At 36.4% G+C, this 20,214-nt stretch overlaps 1 protein-coding gene and 1 long non-coding RNA gene across 2 annotated transcripts in view; one reads left to right on the top strand and one right to left on the bottom strand.

Moving 5' to 3' along the window:
- Positions 1-20,214, top strand: part of LOC136034740 (kinesin-like protein KIF21A) — a 146,752-nt gene that overhangs the window by 23,007 nt on the left and 103,531 nt on the right. Inside the window, exon 4 of the mRNA XM_065716114.1 lies at positions 18,499-18,720. Coding sequence (XP_065572186.1) covers positions 18,499-18,720 — 222 coding nt within the window. The remainder of the gene's footprint in view (positions 1-18,498; positions 18,721-20,214) is intronic.
- On the bottom strand, positions 694-18,351 carry LOC136034741 (uncharacterized). The gene is made up of 3 exons (XR_010619238.1): positions 18,170-18,351; positions 15,229-15,334; positions 694-870 (listed from the first exon to the last, which is right to left on the bottom strand). It is a non-coding gene; the product is annotated as an uncharacterized LOC136034741 (long non-coding RNA).

The following is a 20,214-nucleotide window of genomic DNA, read 5'->3' as shown; positions in this document are numbered from 1 at the left end:
TGGGGCCCCTTTGGAGCTGACTAGAGCAAAAGCTTTAATGCAAGGTTTGGATGGAGGAGTGCAGTGTTTGCTAGTGTGTCAGCCTAATCTTTGTTGTACGTGGTGTGCGGTTAGCGTTTAGCACTAGTAAAAGTATACTGAAAAGTTCTCCGCTTGTGTCTACCACTGCTGGCTTAGTTTAAAACCTGTAATTTGTCTCTATCTGTCATACTCACAACAGGAATCAGGGGACAGAATTTGTATCCAAACTGAAGGTGTCAAATTTTTGTTTGTAATGTATTGAAAAGCAAAAGCTATATTAGCCAGCAAAAGCAGGCTTTTGTGTAGATTACTTTGAATCAAAGGATTCAAAGGAGGTTATACCTCTTAAGTTTTGGGAAATCACTATATCTTTTGTAGATTATTTTCCCAATTTCAAACTTACTGACCTGTGCATCCTGCTTTTACGTGTAACTCAGTAACTTCATACGGTAGTTGCTAAAATCGTGTTTTTCTTTCTCATTTTGTTTTTCAACAGTAGTTGAGCTATGAAAATTAAACTTTAAGGAATCACCTCCTGGGAATTTATAGAATTTTTTCTTCACCTTGGTCAAGTACTTTTTTTGTAAATATTAACGGGCATTTGTGGAAAAAGTGAATGTATACTCTTGCTAAGTAGTTACCAACTAAAATTTTAAACTAACTTACCCACACCGCCATAAATAGCGCGCCTGGAGCAATTCAACCTATAAAACCAATTACTTCCTTCTATATTTTCTGTCTTCTGTTTGCATATGCCTACGCATGCCTATTCAGAGCACTTCAAGTTCCAATTAGGTAAACTTATAGCCAAAACTAGTATATCTGTAATAAGGTATGTTTTAATTCTATCTGAAAAAAAAAATGCACAATTAAAAAGAATATAGATATAAAAGGACTGGCAAAGAAAAGTAATAACAATTACGTTTTTTTACCTATAAAATCGAAATTCTCCGTTGAGGTTCAAATATGAGACTCTTCGTTGCAGTTTCTGAAATGATGGTTCTGAGGCCATTTTGGGTAATACTTTAGTGTTTTTTCACTTCTAAAGGATATGTGCTAGATAAATAAAAATGGTATAATTAGATTCTTTTATTTTTGTTTTTTCCAGATATCATGGTCGCTTTTCTGACAATGCACCCCATCCACCCCTAGTAGTCCCAAATATAGCTCTACCAATATATTTCTCTATTATTTTGCATCTCGCAATATGTTGCATCTTATTTATATTAATTAAAAAAGACTTTTTCGACAAAATAAGTTTTTTTTTTCAAAGTAAAGAACTTCGTTAACCAAAAATGAACAAAAATAGAATCAAATAATCTAACAATCTTATAATTACCACAAATCAGCATCAATAAATAAATGAAACCCAGAACGAACAGAAATTACAATAAATAACCGAGTCAAACTCAAAACGAGCAGAAATTAACACGAGTAGGGCTCAAAACCCCCATACTTTCTAAAGCCAGAATAAAACTTACATTTTACTGAAAAAATTCTCTTTAATGTTTCTACTTTTATAACTTTAAGAAATCAAAAATTAATTAAGATTTTAAGGAATACATATCAGCGTATATATATATATCAAATTGACAATGCAGGTTCATTTGAATTTTTTCAGTAAAGTGCAAGTTTTATTCTAGCTTTCAGAAAGCATAGGTGTTTTGAACCCTACTCATGTTAATGTCTGCTCGTTTCGAGTTTGACTCAGTTATTTATATGTAATTTCTGTTCGTTTTGGGTCTCATTTTAAAAAAAAACTAATTTCTGTTCGTTTTGTATTGGAATAGTCTTTTTAAGTGAAAAAGAAAATAATAGTTTCGATTTTCCCGGCTTTTTTAAGAATTTATAGTTTGGCCTGCTATTTGTATGCTGGAAAAACGTTTTCAGTAATTCAAAACAACATAAACCCTTTTGAAAATCATGATTCAAATAGTAGTGTTTAATTTAGTCAAATACATCCTCTAGTTTACCTGATAAATAAAACTTAATAGCATTCCCAAAAATTATATCTATGCTCCTTCACAGCCTGGATACACGTACACTTTCTTGATTTAGTAAAATTTTAAGAGCAGAAGTAGTAATAGAATACCCTCAGTTTGGGCTTAATACCCTCTGTCGTTCTTGGTGTATTGCTGAGATGTCTTATTGGCAGCCAGCATACAGACGGTGCGTTTTGATTTAATTGTAAAGCAACATTTAATTTTTAAGCATAATGGGCAAATTACATAATTGTTAGGGGTTGACCAACCCAATAAACCTAGAGATATAGTTACTGGACCGTTCAGTTATGCTGAAGAAAATGGCCGTCTTAAAATTTTTATTGGAAGTTTCTAGAAAATTATGAGCTAAAGAGGAGGGCTGATAAAGAGGCAGCTTTTTACCCTACTTTAGCAAATTTATAATTATAATCCCCTAATTAGCAGACAATTTCACCAATTCTAAACTATTATGAGGCGTAAGCAAAATGAAGGGACATGAAATACCCGTTTGTTAGAATATTTTCACGGGGCATAGTCGATACAAAAGATATTTCAAACCAAATAAAATACCAAACATTTTTATTCGAACGACAAAACAATATAAAATATGATAAAAAACATGATATAGAGATAAAAACATCAACAGAAAAACAAACAAATAACCTATTTTTTTTTAAAATAATAACTACAAAAGAGCCTCTAAGAACCAAGGTGATAAGAGTGGGTGTGGTAAGTTACAAAGACATTAGCCAGGTTTCTATTGGAAGTTACTCAGCAAAACAATTATTCATCGTTCCCTTGAAGCTATACGAGAGTTATATGAAGCCTAGCTGAAAGGAAGGATGAAATAAAAACAAAATAAGATAGATCTATTTTGATCCGGTGACTTTGGGGAAAAATGAGCGTGGGAGGGGGCCTAGGTGCCCTCTAATTTTCGGTCACTTGAAAAGGCCACTAGAACTTTTAATTTCCGTTACAATAAGCCCTCTCGCGACATTCTAGGACCACTGAGTCGATACGATCACCCCTGAAAAAAAACAAAACAATAAACACGTATCCGTGATCTGTCTTCTGGCAAAAAATGCGAATTCCATATTTTGTAGATAGGAGCTTGAAACTTCTATTGTAGGGTTCTCTGATACGCTGAATCTGATGGTATGATTTTATAATAAGGCAATTTTTTTTCAGGCTCGGAACTTTTGATGGGTAAGACTAAACTTGATGAAACCTAGAGTTTCGATTACTGTTGAGCCGGGTCGCTCCTTACTACAGTTCGTTACCACGAACTGTTTGTTCAAAGTGAAATTTTCAGAGAATATTTCTGTTGTACGGATGACAACCTGCCATCCGTATAGCAGGTTGTCAAAAGGGCATATTAGCAATATCCGAGGAACAGCTTCGTTTGTGAAATAAAAACTTACAACGATTTTTTTTGGGGGGGTATTGAACAAACAAAAACACAAAATTTGCATCATAATACTACTGCTTCTACTTCTGCAACTACTGCTACTATTATTACTGCTGCTACTACTACTGCAGCTACTAAGGCTAAGATTACGAATATTAACTGTATTCCTACTGCTACTACTATAACTAGTGGTGCTACTTCTACTATTACTAGTCAACCTAAGGGTATTAAGGCAATATTTTGGCCAATGTTGTAGCTGTATTGAAGTAAATTTAAACACACTATGTCCATGCAGGTTGTCAAGAGGACGTATCAGCAATGCTTCAGGAACGGTTGAATGTATTAAGTTAACAATTTCATCGTGCGCTAATGGGGATGTTGAAAAAAGTTACTATTTGCATACTACTACCTATGCTACTAATGCTACTACAACTATTGCTACGCATAATTACTGAACCTTCCAACAATGCTGAAAAAATTGGTGCCTCAAAGTTGTGTTTGGATGTTGTCATGTGCAGTGATGGACGACGGGGGGGGGGGGTCTCAAATCACTTCAACTCTTAAAAAGGGCACTAAAATTTCATATTTAAAATCAACTGAGACCCATCTGAGTCTAATACGACCATCCATTCTTTGCAAACCTTATATGACCCAAGGGCATAACTTAAAGCCCTTGCCCCAGGGGTCTGGGGGGTGTGCCAACCCTGGAGGCAACGTTATACGTTATTTGGACTATTTTAAACAACATTGGCATCGCATAAATTCAATCAGATACATTTGGTGAAAACAAGGATTGTTGGGTGAGGAGGGGGGGGGCTATTTGACCTCCATCGCTATTGATTCTAAAAAGGGAACTAGAATTTTTAATTTCAACCAAATGAGCCATTTCTAAAAATGTACAGCCATCCCTTCCATAAGGACCTTTAGTGACCCAGGGGTATAACCTATAACCCTCGCCCTCAGGATCTGACGGTTTGTATCAACTTCAAAATCCTTGTTATAAATATTTGGACTATTTTGAATAAGAGGTTGTCTCAAAATATCTATTGGATACACCTCGGGAGAATTCGACGTGTTTGTGTGTGTGTGGGGGGGGGGGAGGGTTTGCTGCGTTCTGACCACTTTGACTCTGAAAAAGGGTACTAGAACTTCTGATTACCAATCCAATGAGTCTCCTCCAAAGTATATATGACCTCCCTTTCTATAAGGAGCTTATATGTCCCAGGACATTACTTACAATCCATTTCCTGAGAGCTATAGGGGGGGGGGGTTGTCTTCCTCACAGGCTTAGATTCCGAAGCCTTCAGATACGATGAATAAAATTGTTGCCTCCAAATTTTGATTGGAGGTATTAAGGGTAATGATGAGCATGGAGGGGGGCTGGTTGCTCTCAAATCACGTTTGCTCTTAAAAAGGGCAATATAACTTCAAATTTCAAATCAAATAAGCACCATCTGAAGTTTTACGACCACTCATTCCATAAAAATCTTATATGCCCTCATGGCGTAACTTACAACCCTATCCCCAGGGTGCTGAGGGATTGTGTCACCCCTAGAGATATAATTATATGTTCTTTGAAGTATTTTGAACCAAATCACTTTCTCATAATTTCAATCAGATGCGTTTGGTGAAAAAAGAGTTGTTGGGAAGGGGGTGTAAATTCCCTGCATCACTTTTGACGCTTCAAAAGGAACTAGAACTTCCAAACTTCAACCAAATCAGCCTCTTCTAAAGTTAAACAACCATCCCTTCCATAAAAACCTTAAATGCCCCTAGGCATAACTCACAATACTTGTCCCTAGGCTCTGGTGGTTTGTTTCAGCCCCAAAACCCTTGTTATATGATCCATGGAATATTTTGAATAAAATGACTGTCTCAATTTTTTTTTTATTCAATGTATTTCGGCAAAACACGACATGTTGAGGGGGTTGGGGGTTAACTGCCTTCTGATCAGTTTGGCTCTTAAAAAGGGCACTGGAAATTTAGATTACCAATCCAATGAGTCCGCTCTGAGTTACATACAACAACCCTTTCTATAAAAGCAGCCCCCGGGCATAACTTATACCCCTTGTCCCGAGAGCTGTGGGGGTGGGAGTGGGGATGTCTTCTTCAAAGACATAATTTCTGGACTCTTCTACTACAGTGAACAAAATTTCTATCTTTAAATTTTGATCGGATGGCTTTGGGGGAATGATGAGTGTTTAGAGGGGAAGAGGGGCTGGTTGCTCTCAAATCACTTGACTCTTAAAATGGGTACTATAACTTTCATTTTCAAATCAAATGAGCTTCATTTGAAGTTTGTGCGATCACCCATTGCATAAAACTTTGTGCGACCCCAGATAGGGCCGTCACGTATGGCGGGGAGGGGGACCCCCCCTAGTTTTTTGGTCATTGTAAATTCCGACGCCACTAAAATTCTTTTTTCGTTTCAATAAAGACCGCAAAAATACTGACATGTCTTCTACAGAACTTTCGAACTTGGTCGGCAAACCCTGCCGACTCCTGCTGTGATTTTACAGATTGTGTCTCAATTTTCAATTTGGTTAAATAAACAGCATTAAAATAGTAACATGGTATGTACCAAAATCTAAATCTCGGTTGGTAAATGCAGCGGTCTTACCGACTCGTGCGGTAATTTTGCGTATTTTATTCGAAACGGATACTGTGCGAATTATTGACGAAAAACAGTCGGTAGAAATGACCAGCCAGTCGGTAAAATCTCTTTCTCCCTCGAACATTTTGGCTAGTAACGACACTGACCCCAGGCCATGGCTTACAACCCTATCCCCAGAAAACTGGGGAGTTGCGTCAACCCTAGAGTTATTGTTTTAGCTCTTTGGACTATCTTGAGAAAAATTGCTAGATAACAATTTTAATCAAATTCGTTTGGTGGAGAAGAATAGTCGAAGGGGGCCTAGCTGTCCTCCATCATTTTTGACTCTTCAAAGGGAACTAGAAATTCCGATTTTGAACCAAATGAGCCTCCTCTAATGTTTATACAGTCATCCCTTCCATAAATCCTTAAATACCCCTTGGGCATAACTTGCAACCCTTGCCCCTTGGCTCTGTGGTTTGTTTCAACCCCAAAAGCCTTGTTGTATGATATTTTGACTGTTTTGAATAAAATTGCTACATCAAAATTTCCATTAGATGAATTTCGGGACATTACGACGTGTGTGTGTGTGTGGGGGGGTAGCTTCCTTCCGACCACTTTGACTCACGAAAAGAGCAGTAGAGCTTCTGACTACCAATCTCATGAACCTCCTCCGAAGTTTCTACTACACTTGCCACAAAAACCTTAATACCCCAAAGGCATAACTTATAACTCTTGCCCCTAGGGCTCAGGGGATTTGTTATCCTCGAAGACATAATTTCCGAACCTTTCCAATACGTTGAGCAAAATGGCTATATCAAAATTTTGGTTGGAACTGTTTAGGGAAATGATGGACGTGGGGGGGGGTGTCTTTTGCCCTCTGATCACTTTTGACTAATAAAAAGGACACTACTCCTCTCAATTTTTGATCGAACGGGCCCTTTTCGAAGTTTCTTCGACAACGCTTTATTTGCCCCAAAACCTTTTATGCCCCAAGGGTGAAATTTAAAACCCTTGTACTTAGGCCTGTGGGGGGGGGGGGTTGTCATCCTCAAAGATATAATTTTCAGACCTTTCAACTACGTTGAACAAAATGAATATATCAAAATGTTGATCGGAAGTCTTTGGAGAAATAATGGATGTGGAGGGGATTCTCCCTTCGATTACTTTCGACTACTAAAAAGGGCACTAACCTTCTCAATTTCCAATCGAAGGAGCCCTTTTTGACGTTTCTACGACAACGCTTTCTATAAGAACCTTACATGCTCCCTGGGCATAACTCAGAACCTTAGCCCTGAGGGCTGTGGGAGGGGGGTTGTCATTCTCAAAGACATTTCTGGACCCTTCAACTACGTTTAACAAAATGGCTATATCAAATGTTGATTGCAAGTGTTTGGGGAAATGAAGGGTGTGGGGGGCATTCACCCTTCGATCACTTTTGACTATTAGTAAGGGCAGTAGCCCTCTCAAGTTTTAATTGAATGAGCCCTTTTTGAAGTTTCTACGACAACGCTTTCTATAAAAACCTTATATGCCCCAGGGCATAGCTTACAACCTCTGCCCTGAGGGCTGTGGGGGGTTTCTCATTCTCTAAGACATAATTTCCTAACCTTTCAACTATGTTGAGCAAAATGGCCATCTCAAAATTTGGATTGGATGTGTTTGGTGAAATGCTGGGCGTGGGAGGGGAGTTAGTTGATTCCAGTCAGTGATTCCCAATGACTTTTGACTATTAAAAAGGGCACTAGTTTTCTTAATTTCCAATCCAATATGAGCCATTTTTGAAGTTTCTGCGACAACGCTTTCTATAAAAAAAAAACCTTATATGCCTCTAGGGCATAGCGTACAACCCTTGCCCTGAGGGCTGTAGGGGGTTGTCCTCCTCAAATACATAATTTCTGGACTTTACAACTACGTTAAACAAAATGGCTATCTCAAAATTTTGATTGGATGTGTTTTGGGAAATGGTGGGCTTGTGAGAGGGGTTAGTTGTTCCCCCCAAATCTCTTTTGACTGTTAAAAAGGGCATTAACCCCTTCAATTTTCAATCGAATGAGTCCTTTTTGAAGTTTCTACTACAACTCCTTCGGTACGAAGTGCTCTGGTCTAAAAAAACAAAACAAAACGAAAAACCAAAAAAAAAAAATTGCCAACATCGTTCTTTACTTAGGCAGCGCTATTGCGCTGCCTGTGAAACCGGTTTTCCCTTTTTTTGATCAAGTGAAAACGCTAATCTGGTTAATTGAAACGTGATGCGTTCATTGTTTTCATTATTTCAGTGTTTTCTTTTAGCAGTATTCGGGACGACCAGGGGGGGGGGGTGCATAGTCACAAAAGCGACCGTGACATTTTGAAAGAGAGGACCAGAGAATATGATATTTTGAAAGAGAGGAAAATGAGACTGATTTTTTATTAGCATGTTCCCTTTAGAAGTAGTTAACCTCTGAAGAAGTGTCCCATTTTATTAAAACTCCTGGTCTAAAATAGTGTGATTGATGTTTTCTGGGGATAAGACTGGCGGATCGCGTTCGCCGCCCTGGTTTTACTGACTGACTTATTTATTAAAGAATTTTTCCTTACCTAGGGAGAGTTCAAAAAGATACTAGTGGGATTACAACGCACTTCCTCTGTGCTCTTGTTCATGCAAAATACAATCCCTTTGTTAGGTTCAAAATTAATGATAAGCAGGAAAACAAGCTATTGGCAATACATCTACATGTATTCGTGTAAATGCCAAGAACCTGTGACTATTTTCTTGCCAATGTTGACTCTGTTTACAAAAACATGACTTTGCCAAATCATAATTACTACAAATGCAATTAGTTTTTCTTTTAATGAAGAAACATTAATTCAAAACATGACTAGGAAGGGAAACTAATTGCCTACTTTCAAAACTAGCTGCAAGTCGTACAATAGCTGCATTTATCTAAAAACAAGAAAAAAGTAATAATACAATATCATGGACGTGGCAAAGACGGGTTTACGAGAACTAGAACTTCCCCTTACAAACGAAAAATTACACTAGGTACTATCGATACTTTTATTTTGGGATTTTTGCGTTGTATTTTGTTTCTGTGCGTGATTGTAATTTGTACTGTTGTTTAATTTCCTTGCTTGTTTGTTATATATTTATATTTTTGTGTGTATATGGCCCATGAGCTTTTGAAATACACTTATCTATATATATATATATATATATATATATATATATATATATATATATATATATATATATATATATATATATATATATATATATATATATATATATATATATATATATATATATCTTGATAGATCTTTTCCTTACCCAATTTCGCCTTATCATCTTCACTTATTTCTAGCCTTAGCGACTTAGTCATCTTTAACATTAAACACTCAGCAGGGCCCACCAGCGTATGGACACGTCCCGTTAGTTACGAAACTTCTCCTAGCAATGCGTTAAACTGCTTGGTGACGCAGAACACCATCGTGGGAGGATTTTCTATAGGAAGATAACTGTGGCTAGGCGTAAGATCCTGATTTATAGACAAGGTCCTCTGTAAAGGGCTGCCTCGACCCTGTCGGGGTACCCGTAAGACTGGGGACCGTGCCGGTAACCGTTTTCTCACATGAGGTGGTGCCCCTCGAGGAAATTATAGCCTAAACGACAGAGCGTTTGCACGAGATTCTGATTAATGGATGACTCTTCTGGGCTTGATCTGTTGGTGGCCGTTTCGGGTTGGAAACCATTTCCTAGCTGATTTATCTATTACGATCTGCCTCCTTTTAGTAGTATAATATTTATAGACATTAATATATAATGAATCAAAGGTAATAGGAATAAGACTGTCTGTGCAGGATTAAGACTCTTTTTGATTGACGGACATCGCCTAGTGCTGAAAACTATATTGTGACCAAGATGGGCACAGGATTGCACAGATCCCCCCTCAACTGGTGGTCCCAGGGACTTCTTGCTGAACGGTTCTAAGCCGTCTTAAGCGCTTTTGTGTGGTAGCTGATTTCGTATTAAATCAGAAGTTAATTAAGAAGTTAAGTAGCTGGTTTTGTACTAAATAAGGAGTTAATTAAATCGGTGTAGTAGCTGGTTTTATAATAAATCAGGAGTTAAACAGGGTTGTGTTCAATCCCCATTTATGTAGATCATTTTGATCGACTTTGTCTTTGGAAGCACAGGACAGGCAATGCGAGAACACGGAATCAAGTGGGAAGAAAAAATTTCTTGGACTTAGATTATGCTGATGATTTAAGTATGCTAGATGAAAGTTTGAGCAAAATGAGTGAAACTTTTAGAAGTTTTGCTTCTTATTAATGTTAAGGAAGACTAAGTCGCTAAGGCAAGGAATAATTGACGATGAAAATGTGACACTGGGTAGAGAAAAGATCTCTCAAGTGGACAGCTTTACTTACCTTGGTAATATTTTAAGTAAAGACGGCAATTGTAGCGAAGATGTTAAAAGTAGAATAGCCTTGGCCATATGCTTTTTCACAGTTAAAAAAAAAATAGGTAGAATAGGAATATAAGTCTGCGAACCAAGATTAGAGCATTGGAAGCTACAGCAATGATAGTGTTCAAATATGGTTCTGAAGCATGGGCGCTCCGAAAAACTGTGGAAGATTTGCTAGATGTTTTCCATAGAGCTACGGATTGTTTTGGGTACCCGACTGACTGGCCGTATTTCAAACACTAGGCTGTACGAAAAGTGTTGCTCAACCCTGCTTTCTATGGTTATAATGAGAGAAAGTTTGAAAGGAAAAATTGGAATCTTGGGATTTTCTCGCATAAAAAACGATCTAGATAGGTCAGAAAGTCTGAAAAAATAAATCTGCAGTTGCAGTTGCTATAAATGCTGATTCTTTGGATCCAACACCTGAACTATTAAACTTGATAAGATGTGAAAATCGACAACCTGGACCATCGTGACAACGCTAATACGGACAGCCAAAGCAAAGGCCATTGCTGACTTGTCTGAAGTAATCAAAATCACAAAACGTGTCAAAAATGAAAATGAAGAGCAAAGATATGGGCATTTAGAAGATATGCGAAAACGACAATTAGAGCGCGTCAAAAATAAAATGAAGAGCAAAGAAATACGCGGCTAGAAGACATGCGACACCGAGCAAGTGAGCGAAACAAAAACACGTAGTTAGAAGAACAGCGGCGGCTTGTCAAAAATGAAAATGAAAAGCAGACACACGCGGTTACAAGACATGCGACACCGAGCATGTGAGCAAGTAAAAATGAATATGAAACGCAAAGAAGCATGTGGTTAGAAGGCTTGCGACACCAAAAATGTGAGGTAGTCAACGAAAATCAACCTGGACAACGAGAATCAAAACGTGTCAAAATTGAAAATGATAGCGATGATGATTGGATTTGGGATTTTGACATGGATTAGGTCATCAATGCCTACCATACCTTTAAAAAAACAAAAGTTCTGCGATATGTATTTCATAATGACGACAGAAAAGTCGAGGTAAAACGAACAAAACAAATTGAAGATGATAGCGATGATTATTAGGTTTTGGATTTTGACATGGATAAGGTCATCAATACCTATAACACCTTGAAAAATCAAAAACTTGGACTAGATAAATCGTTGAAAAAAAAAACAATTTTCTGTCCCACCTCCGGAGCAATTAAAAGAAACCAAGGTTTGGCGATGTGTCTTTAATAATGAGAAAAGACAAGCTGAGGCAAGAGAAGAAGTTTTTGTCAAACCATCTTAACAATTAAAAGATACAAAGGTTCGGTGATATGTCTTTCATAATTGACAACAGACATAACAGAGTTATTTTAGAAAATAGGGGGACACCCCCCCTAAAAGTCATAGAATCTTAACGAAAATCACACCATCAGATTCAGCGTATCAGAGAACCCTATTGTAGAAGTTTCGAGCTCCTATCTACAAAAATGTGGAATTTTGCATTTTTTGCCAGAAGGCAGATCACGGATGCGTGTTTATTTGTTTTTTTGTTTTTTTTTTTTTTTTTTTTTCAGGGGTGATCGTATCGACCCAGTTGTCCTAGAATGTTGCAAGAGGGCTCATTCTAACGGAAATGAAAAGTTCTAGTGCCCTTTTTAAGTGACCAAAAAAAATTGGAGGGCACCTAGGCCCCCTCCCACGCTAATTATTTTCCCAAAGTCAACGGATCAAAATTCTGAGATAGCCATTTTATTCAGCGTAGTCGAAAAACCTTATAACTATGTCTTTGGGGACGACTTACTCCCCCACAGTCCCCGTGGGAGGGGCAACAAGTTACAAACTTTGACCTGTGCTTACATATAGTAATGGTTATTGGGAAGTATACAGGCGTTTTCAGGAGGATGTTTTTGGTTGGGGGGGGGGGGGTTGAGAAGAGGGGGATATGCTGTGGGAACTTTCCATCGAGAATTTGTCATGGGAAAAGAAAACTTCCATGAAGGGAGAGCAGGATTTACTAGCATTATTTAAAAAAAAAATTAAAAAATAAATGTGAAAAAGCTTTTTCAGCTGGAAGTAAGGAACAGTAATAAAACTTAAAACAAACAGAAATTATTACCCATATAAGGGGCTCACCTCCTTATGATACCTAGCTCTTTACGCTAAAGTATTTTTAGTAATTTCAACTATTTATTCTACGGCTTTTGTGATTCAGGGGTCATTCTTAATGAATTGGGATAAAATTTAAGCTTTAGTGTAAAGAGCGAGGTACTGACGATGGGGCGAATCCCCTCATATATGTAATAAAAACATGAGAATACAAAAGTTCTTTACGTAAGCTAATTTATAAGTTACGTAAATCTTTTACCAATAAAAAGATTCGTAAAAAATAGTTCTAGTTGCCTTTTTAATTAACCAAAAAATCGGAGGGCAACTAGGCTTCGCCCCCGCTCTTTTTTTCTCAAAATCGTTCGATCAAAATTATGAGAAAGCCATTTAGCCCCCCCCCCCCAAAAAAAATATGCAAATTTCGTTTTGATTATTCCTCTGCGGAGAGCCAAAATCAAAACATGCATTGATTCAAAAACGTTCAGAAATTAAATAAAAAAAACGAGTTTTTTTAACTGAAAGTAAGGAGCGACATTAAAACTTAAAACGCACAGAAATTACTTCGTATATGAAAGAGGCTGCTTCCTCATCAACGCCCCGCTCTTTACGCTAAAGTTTTTTACTGTTTTAAAAAGAAGAATTGAGAGAAAGAGTCAAACTTTAGCGTAAAGAGCGGGGCGTTGATGAGGAAGCAGCCTCTTTCATATACGAAGTAATTTCTGTGCGTTTTAAGTTTTAATGTCGCTCCTTACTTTCAGTTAAAAAAACTCGTTTTTTTTATTTAATTTCACAAAGGCGCTGCTTCTAATCTTAAGTTCATTTGGACGTCATGACAACAAGAAAAGGCTCAAAACGTACGCGTTTAGAAGACAAGCGACAATGAGAATCCATATATAGAAGCCTGCCGCGTGCCAAGTGTCGGGACCCGGCTACAAAGCCCCCGGGCTTTCGTAACATTAATAAATTTAATAATTAATAAATATAAATAAATATGTATATAATTATATATGTATATAAATTATATGTTTTTATGTATATAAATGAATATGGAGCCAAAACGACTCCCTATGTTTGCGGAAAAATTTGTATTTCAGGATATTCTGGCCTATAAAAACGATCTATATATATATATATATATATATATATATATATATATATATATATATATATATATATATATATATATATATCAGAAGTTTGAGAAAATTCGAAGTTGATTTAAAAGCCTTAATTTTGGGAAAAAAAAAGATTTAATCGTTTCAAATTCTAGTTTGTTTTAAGGGTTTATGGATTGAACTAAATACATGTCTAGCTCATTAATGAAATGATTTCTGCTGTGTTGTCTTTAAATAATGTTAAGCTCACACCCTTTTACAGAACAATTTTCTTTTGTTGGGTTGAGTAAATTTTTTAAATTGAAATTCGTTAAAATATTAGTCAATGATTTTAGCGGAAAATTGTATGCGGAACTAAGCAATGAATGAAATTCATACCACTATGATTACAAAAAAAGTTTCAACGTTTTTATAACACCAGATATCAAGTGGACCTATTTATTTTTATACGGAACATAGGTGAAGCTTGAAGGTGGTATAGGTCTCTGAAAATCGTACCCATATTTCTACTTTGTCTAAGGTTCTTGGCCGGCAGGTTTCAAGCTGATTTGAACTCTTTCGTGCAAAAATCGGAGAAGGTGATTTGCCTCTATAAACTATCCTTGTCAGGTTTCATATGCTCGAGGTACTTGTCCTATAAGTTTCGAACTGGCCAAAGAGAGAGAAAAAAGCCTACCTAGATTACTGCTCTAAAGTTGGAAGGGGCGGGAGAGGGGCTGTTAGATTTGCCCTGTGCATACTTAGCACCTCCAATCATGGACATTGATAAACCTTGCATTGTTTTGGTTCAAGCCAAGTGCCATTTGCTTTTCTTTCTGATAAAAAGCTGGTAGTTGAATGGGAGGCTCCGGGGGAATCAAGGACTCCTACCCCTTTGGAGTTCTTTCAATTATTTTCACTAGAAATCTTTGTGTCATTTCAGTTGGAATAAGATATAACATACCAACGTTTCTGCCTAACGAAAAGTTAGCAGTGGAGGAGGTCGTAGCGAAACTTGGACTTCTATTATTTTTAAAGAGTCGTGAATTAATTCGTTTTCTGCCAAGTCAAAACTTGCCTGGCTCTTACGAGACTCCCCCTCTCCGCGGCTTGTTTGCTTGAATCAAAGTCATCCATCCTTCTAGGGCTGAATTATTTAGTTACAAACTTAGGGGGAGTAATCTTCACCTTGTATATTATTGATGCATAATCAGCCAATTGACCAATTCTAGGGATAGCCATTCAAGTTTTGGGAAGAAACCTCTTTTAAAGTCCTCCCACTTAAATCTTCCTCTCCTAAAAGCAAACTAGTTGAGAGTTCGCCTTCTTCCTTTCAAGTTTCAGGTTACTTCTATCGCACGAAAATAATTCGTAATTTGGCTCATAGAGAGGTTAAGAATTTCTTTGCTTTATATGGAAGTTGCCTAGAAGTAAGGATTAACATGCATAAATGAAAAAAAAAGATTTTGGCAAGGAAATGCTCAATGAAATTCTGGTAGCCACCAACCGCTTTCGTACGAGATTATGCATAAGAACTTTTTTCATGCTCACACGTAAGCAAACAAAAATAACATACATAAATATTAGAAAGAATTACCCTAATTTTTGGGCCTCGTTCCTTAGCGGAATTTACTAGAATGTGAAGCTCCATTAATATGGGTCAAGATAGGGATAGGTTTTCGTCATTATCATCGTCCTAAAATCTGCAAAAAAAAACTAAATTAAGGGATTGAAAACTTGGGAAATTTGGTGTAATAATCAGGTAAGTGCGCAGAATTTTGCATAGTCTATGGACCTCAAAACTTTTCAAAATACATAAAAAGAGGAATTTGTACTTAAAGTACTAGAATACATAAAAAAACATACATAATTTGGGATTCTGGGGGAGGAACAGCCTCCCCTAAAAAACCTTGTAACCTTTGTACACGTCAGGTAAAGGTTTTTCGGTGCTTGTGTCTTATAGCCACCACACTCAAGTTCTGTGCTTAATGCTAATGAAATAAAACGAATATAATGAAAATATAATGCTTTATCAACAAAATTATGAAAACTGCAACAAAGAATTATGGAAGGGGGGCCACCGACACCGCATTGTATTAAATACGTAACCTAACCAAAATACCCAATAAATATTTAATTAAAATATAGCTAAAATGTAGTTTCTCACCGAGCCGAAGCTAATATTGTCTGGTATAAAGACCATGAAAACCGGTTATTGTCTCATGTTTGCGATACAAGATCTTGAGTTTGGTCAAAATATACTATCAAATATACTAATTACTACATCAAAATATACTAATTAAATATTTCAGATATTTATAGACAGATTTAAGTAGAAAGGCGAACATGTTACATCCTGTCAAAATCAAAGACACTCTAGGATTTTTCAATCTTTAGAGGGCTGAAGTTGGGGCCATTGGACCCATACCTCCTTCAACCGAGGTCGAATTTAAGAATATTGTTGTTGATTGCAAATCTGAGTCTAACATTATAGTAAAAAGTCCAAAATTAATTTTACTTTATTTTTAAATATGGGACTAATTCTTATCAATGTTCCCCTTTTTAAATACTTCCCTCTCAAATTTATTGTGATGATTAATAATTTAAATGTGTACTGTGTCAAGTAGAAAACGATCTGAACTTATATTTAGAAAACACATTGTTTAACTTATTTAGAGCTCTTTTGATTGAAAATTTATGCAGATTAGTTCATATAAGATACCAAAATTAAGACCAACGGAGGCTACTATAAATACTGCTACTGCTACTACTAACAACCCCCTGTAGCACCAAATAGCATGAGGGGCGTCAATAAAGCTCCAAACGTTGCTCCTTCACCCCAATCTATTCAAAGCTTCAATGTGTACCTTCTTCCATGAAGTTCCGATTTCCTTTAATAGTCTTTTATGACCTCTTCCCAATCCAATCGATAACGGCATGCTTTTTGTTTGACCCCAGATAGATGGCGAAATGCACAACTATTGGCACGTTATTTACTTTATAGGACTAGAAATTGCAATTAATCCGATAAATTCAAAACATAAAAAATTGGATCACCTAACCCTTGTAACGTTTGGAGTGGAATTTGCTCTTGAACTAAATTATATAGGACGCTGAAATTGAAAACTTTCTTGAGCTAAATGATTATTGCATGTAGTAACTCACAAATGAGGCTCCGACCAATAGTGAGTTTGAGAGAAAGGGGAAGGATGCTTCAATCATAGTAAATTCTTTTCTTCAAAATGCAGAAAACTTTACATCCATTATATTAGAAACATTAATACAGAGAAGACGAGAGACACGGGTTTAAGACTAAAGAGGATACTGAAAAAAAGGGAGAAAATGTAAATTCAGGTTGTAACATGCAAGATGAATTCGGAAAAATCTTCACTAAATGAACCAAAATGAGATCCAAATGAACATGAAAAGAACAAATTAGAATTACACTGGTTGGCATACAATTCCTAAGTGAAATAGATTACCCTAATCTATGACCCTAATCTATACCCTAATCTACCCTAAGTGAGGTAGCTAAATTTAATGCCATCAAGGCTAACTTTAGTTACTAGAAGCCTGAGTAGGAATATGATATAGTTGACCGTCGATAGAGGGGTATGGATTCCAGTGAATAGATCAAGTTGACCATTGTGCATGGTTTTTGAAGTAGTATTTAACACTGATTAAATAAAAAACAAGTTTTTTCAGCTGAAGGTAAGGAGCAATATTAAAGCGAATAGAACTTGTTTCGTATACGAGGGGTGTTTCCCCTCCTCAACACCTCGCTCTTTGCGCTAAAGTTTTTTAGTACTTTCAGAAAGCCTCCTTGTCTTCTAATTAAACGAACCTTGTGTTTTAAGAATCGTTCTTAAAGAATTGGGTCAAAATTAAAGCTGTAGCGTAAAGAGCGAGGTTTTGAGGAGCAACTCCCCTCATATGCGTAATATCTTCAGTTCGTTTTAAGTTTATTGTTGATCCTTACTTTCAGTTGGAAAAAAAAATGTTTTTTATTTAATTTATGACCGTTTTTCTAAATACCAGGAAATTCTAACGCAAGGAAATCCAGCTACTCTTCATTGGAAAAATCCCTCCTCCTCACGGATATATTCTCTAGAAAATTCATCCTGATAAAAATTTACCCTGAACAATTGCCGTTAACATCTCCGGGCATAAAATTGAGTCGGCAAAGAGAAAGCAAGACATAAAAAGAATTTCACTTGGGAATTCTGGCAAAATGGAAGTTGAGAGGTTCTTGAGCTTGGATCCTCCTGAAGTGTCTTGATTCTTATGATTGCTTTCTCATATTTTAAGTTGTATTTGCCTATTTTCAGGGAGGTCTAAACGACCCCACCCCTCGCTGACCCGCATTTGAGTTTATTTATTTGATGTTACATTTACTTTCTTTAAGAATAGACTCAGGAGTCTGTTTTCAGAGGATTTAAATAAAAATGACTTGAGTAGATAAATTTAAGTATTATTTTTTCTTTTTTGTAGTTCAAACTTTAATTCACCAAAATTATGTAATAACTTGAAAGTTTTACCTTATCAAAAAGTTTCCTATGATAAATTTGTTTTAAATCTTAACAGTAATGATCAAGTTGCCATTGCGCATTACACGCATTGTGTTTGTTTGTTAGGAAGGTCTGAAAATTCACAGGAGCATGATATTCATTTGTGTAAACGAAATGTTTTGTTGATTAACAAGTGCTTGTAAGTAACTGGGTTTATGATTATTATTTCCATATTTTCTTCCTATGAAACTATTCTTATTTTCATTCCTTTTGTGTGCCTTTGTTTACAATAAAAACGACATGACTGTCTGCTCATTTATGCTCCAGCATTCATTGTTTGTGTTTTTTTTTATTTTTAGCAACGTGATGGTAGAAGCCAGTTAAAGATCCATGAAAATTTTAACGGTGACATAGAAATACCTGGTCTGTCACGAGAAGTAGTGAGCTCAGAGTTTGACGTCCTTCGTCTTCTTAAGTATGGAGGCTTATCTAGAACCACTGCAGCCACTGCGCTAAATTCCAGTTCTTCCAGGTCTCATGCCATCTTCACCCTTAACATGGTACAACACAGACAAGTACCAGTAAGTTCTATTTGAACATATACTGAGATATTATATTTATCTCATTACCAATCTCTGTGCGACACCTTAAACAGAATTTCAATCAACGTTTTTTATACCGCTGCTTTTAAGAGACGCATGTTTACTTCTAAAATTTCTTACTATTATAAATATATGCAAAAAAGTGATGTATGATTATCAGGGGGAGAAAGGGCTTCTAAGGAGCCCTGGAAAATGGCTTGTTTTTATACATATGGTGTTGGAAAAATTCGAAGTCAGGGAAAGAATCATAATTCTCACCAAAATAAGAGACTAATTTATAAGGCTCTCAATAGTCTTTCACCGGTCGTTATATCGTTAGTTTTTAATTTACGATTCAAATTCCTTATAAAACTGAATTGAAAGTGCTAGTTTTTCAGGATTCCTCAAACATAGAGAAATATCACGTGTTAATTTTTCAGAAATGCCCAGATGTTGCATTAACTACGAAGTAATAATGTTTGTTCGTATTTAGTTTCAGTTTCGCTCTTTGATTCCATCAGAATTTTAATTTCGTTGTAACTATTTGTATTGTATTAGACATAAACACTTAATATACTTCAAGACTAATTTTCGCTGTTTTTTCTTTTCTAAATATGCACAACAAACCTGGCAATAACATATTTAACTAACGTAGGCGATGAAACTTAAAAAGTCACAGTGAAATTTTCTTAAGATAGGGCATTAGATGTAGGTTTTACTTCCCACCTCTCGTAAAGTTTCTCTCAAAAAACAAATTTCTCCAAATACAAAGGGGACCCTTCTCCTCTCCTTGTCCACAAATGACAGGTTTGTGTTTGACGTCAAACCAATGACCTATTCAGGCACGCTTTGACGGGGCTGGGAATTGAGTCCTAATTGTAAAAACCTTGCTTGGTTTTCTACTTTGACGCCATTCACCAGTGTAATGTTCCAGTGCGTCGCTAGGACTGGAGAGCAAAAAAGACGTGTCAAAGTTTCAAGCTCTTTTTTGAAATTTCCTAAAATATGTTTGTAAATAGCGTTTACTGTTAGGATAAATATAAAGTACCAGGGCACCGAGTTTCCTTCGGTAAGGGAATTTTAAACATAAGAAGTTTTTCGGCGTATTCTCCCCATGGAAAATTCTTTCCCACCACGGGAATGCACTCCAGCCATACCCTGACTCACACGAGAAACAACCTTTTTGTGTAATTTTTCTAGATTTAGTTGTATTGATATTTAATTTTTTGCCTAGTCCACAAAATATAATAGTTTCAATTAGTAAAAATAAAGTAAAAATCATTAGTAAAACCAATCAGGTGTCAGCAATGCAATGCTCTCCCTCCAATTGGGATCCCTGGCAAGAGCAGAGTTTTCTTATACTGTCAAACTTCATTTTAACATTTTTTTTTCTAGTTGTTATTAAGTCTCTAATTCAGAAAAATTTGAGAAAAACGTATTAAGGGCTCTGGGTGGGGGAAATGATTTTTTTCAAAGTCATGACCTATTAGGTCG

The sequence above is a fragment of the Artemia franciscana genome, chromosome 13 (genome assembly GCF_032884065.1).
Source record: "Artemia franciscana chromosome 13, ASM3288406v1, whole genome shotgun sequence".
Lineage (NCBI taxonomy): Eukaryota > Metazoa > Arthropoda > Branchiopoda > Anostraca > Artemiidae > Artemia > Artemia franciscana.
This window is presented reverse-complemented; position numbering and strand designations above follow the sequence as displayed.